This window comes from Ranitomeya imitator, chromosome 3 (genome assembly GCF_032444005.1).
Source record: "Ranitomeya imitator isolate aRanImi1 chromosome 3, aRanImi1.pri, whole genome shotgun sequence".
NCBI lineage: Eukaryota > Metazoa > Chordata > Amphibia > Anura > Dendrobatidae > Ranitomeya > Ranitomeya imitator.
The window spans coordinates 329,737,280-329,739,570 of NC_091284.1; the positions used below are offsets into that span (position 1 = coordinate 329,737,280).

The 2,291-nt window shown below is 46.3% G+C and overlaps 1 protein-coding gene across 1 annotated transcript; it reads left to right on the forward strand.

Annotated features, from left to right (window-relative positions):
* Positions 1–248: 248 nt before the first annotated feature.
* On the forward strand, positions 249–1,592 carry LOC138672073 (uncharacterized). The gene has a single exon (XM_069760138.1). The coding sequence runs from the start codon at positions 263–265 to the stop codon at positions 1,517–1,519; it is 1,257 nt and encodes a 418-aa protein (XP_069616239.1). The 5' UTR covers positions 249–262; the 3' UTR covers positions 1,520–1,592.
* The last annotated feature ends 699 nt before the right edge of the window (positions 1,593–2,291 follow it).

Here is a 2,291-nt window from a genome sequence, read left to right on the forward strand (position 1 = left end):
GTCGCAAGTGCGTTTTCATTTTCCCCTAAATTTTTATATAGGGCAACTAAAAATAATTTCCTGCTATCATTGCTGTGGAGGGATGGAGTGAGGGCTTGTCTGCTATCTGTGTACATATACTTTTACACGGGCTGATATTTTAGGGGGTCTTGTACTTGCACACCCATACAGCACGTTTTCTGTCATGCATGGTAACGGTTTTTTTTTTTTTATTTATTAACTTTATCTTCTTTTTCTTTTATGTGTTTCAGTGTGCAGCATCATGAACAATGCGCAGTGTGCTGTTGTGTTTGCTGCATTGCTGGTTGAGGAAGCTCGGCGGCAAGATGAGGCCCGGATGCAAGAGAGGCGTTCTAAACGAAAGCGTCGCATGTGGACCAGAGAATGGCTGCAGAAGAGGTCTGATTTGTCCCACATGCAACTTGTAAGAGAGCTTCAGGAGAAGAATCCTAATGATTTCCGCAACTATCTGCGGATGTCTGAGGAAACCTTCCAACATTTACTGGAAAGAATTACTCCACTGATTCAACGGAAGGATACAGTGATGCGTGCTGCCATCCCGGCCGATGAAAGATTGGCAGTCACGCTGCGATTCCTGGCCACCGGGCGCTCGCTGCAAGACTTGCATTTTTCTTCAGCCATTTCAAGGACCCTGCTCAGCGTTCTAATTCCAGAGACATGTGATGCGATTTTCCACAGTCTACGTAGCTACATGCAGTTTCCCAACACGGAGGAGGAATGGAAAAAGATTGCCTCCGATTTTGAGCAGCTTTGGCAGTTCCTAAACTGTGGTGGGGCTTTGGACGGGAAACATGTCCGGATCACTCAACCACCGAACAGCGGATCCTACTTCTTTAATTATAAGGGCTATTTCAGCATCATCCTGATGGCCCTTGTTAACGCGAATTATGAATTTATAAATGTAGATGTTGGCATGAATGGAAGGGTTTCCGATGGTGGCGTTTTAGAGCACACACTCTTTGGAGAGCGTTTGAACAACTGTGAACTTCACTTGCCTCCCAACTCTGAGACTAGAGGCAACCTTAATTTTGTTTTTGTCGGTGATGAGGCCTTCCCGCTTCATCCCAATCTTATCAAACCGTTCCCCCAAAAAAGTCTAACAGAGGAAAGAAGAATTTTCAATTACCGTTTGTCAAGGGCACGTCGGGTTGTAGAAAATGCATTCGGTATCATGGCCAATCGCTTCAGAGTTTTCCACACACCTATTAACATGAAGCTTGAATCGATAGACTCTGTTGTTTTGGCTTGTTGTGTGCTTCACAACTTCCTTCGCCGTCGAGATGCTTTGGCGTACAATCCACCTGGCTTCATGGACTCTGTGGGCCTAGTAAATGGGGAAGTGCAGCTCGGTGAATGGCGCGCAAATGATCCCGCAATTGCAGGCCTTCAACCATTGTTACCTGGCAGAAACACCCACGATGCGAAGACCTGCCGAGACAACTACTGCCAATATTTTAACGGTCCTGGTGCTGTTACTTGGCAGCATCAGAACTTATAGTGGGCTACTACTGACATGTATACACTGTTTTAGTTATTGCACTGATTTGTCTAATAAACTGTTTGTTTTACTTTGAAAAAGCTTTGTTTCTCATTCTTTCTGCAGTAAGGGCCCATATATACATACGTGTATTCCTATGTATACTGATACATCCATATACATCAACATTGAAATCTACAGAGATACCTACATATACACATACATACTCACAGACATACAAATATAAATACCTATCTAAACATTAATACATATCCATACATGAAACCACCAACACTCCAGTCTTCCAGTGCAACCGGAGACGCTGTATTGAGAATGCGTCACATTCAGAAAGCAGTAGCGTCTTCGGTGCGACCTGGAGATTACAATACAGGCCGCTGAATGCAGTAGCGTCGTCTAATAACCGCGGTGACGTTGATGCGTCGTGGGCGTGGTTTACGGCGCTGATGCGTTGTGGGCGGGTTAAAGGACAGTGCTGCGGCCTTGCTTTTCACTAGTGGCGGCAAAATGGCGGCCAGGCGTCGTGCAACGCCTTGGGGTGATGCAGAAGTGCGTTACCTAATTACTGAATTAGATGCCCGTGATTATGGGTGTCATAATCACCGAGAGCATCCCGTCCTCCATAAGCAGGCTGTGCTGCGGAGGATCAGTCGGGGCCTAGCCCAGAGGTTTGGAGTACAGCGCTCCAGTACCCAAATCCGTAAGAAGCTGGCGGATCTGCAGTACAGGTCCAGTGAGCGCCTAGCCAGCATCCGGTCACAGAGTGTTGTTAACA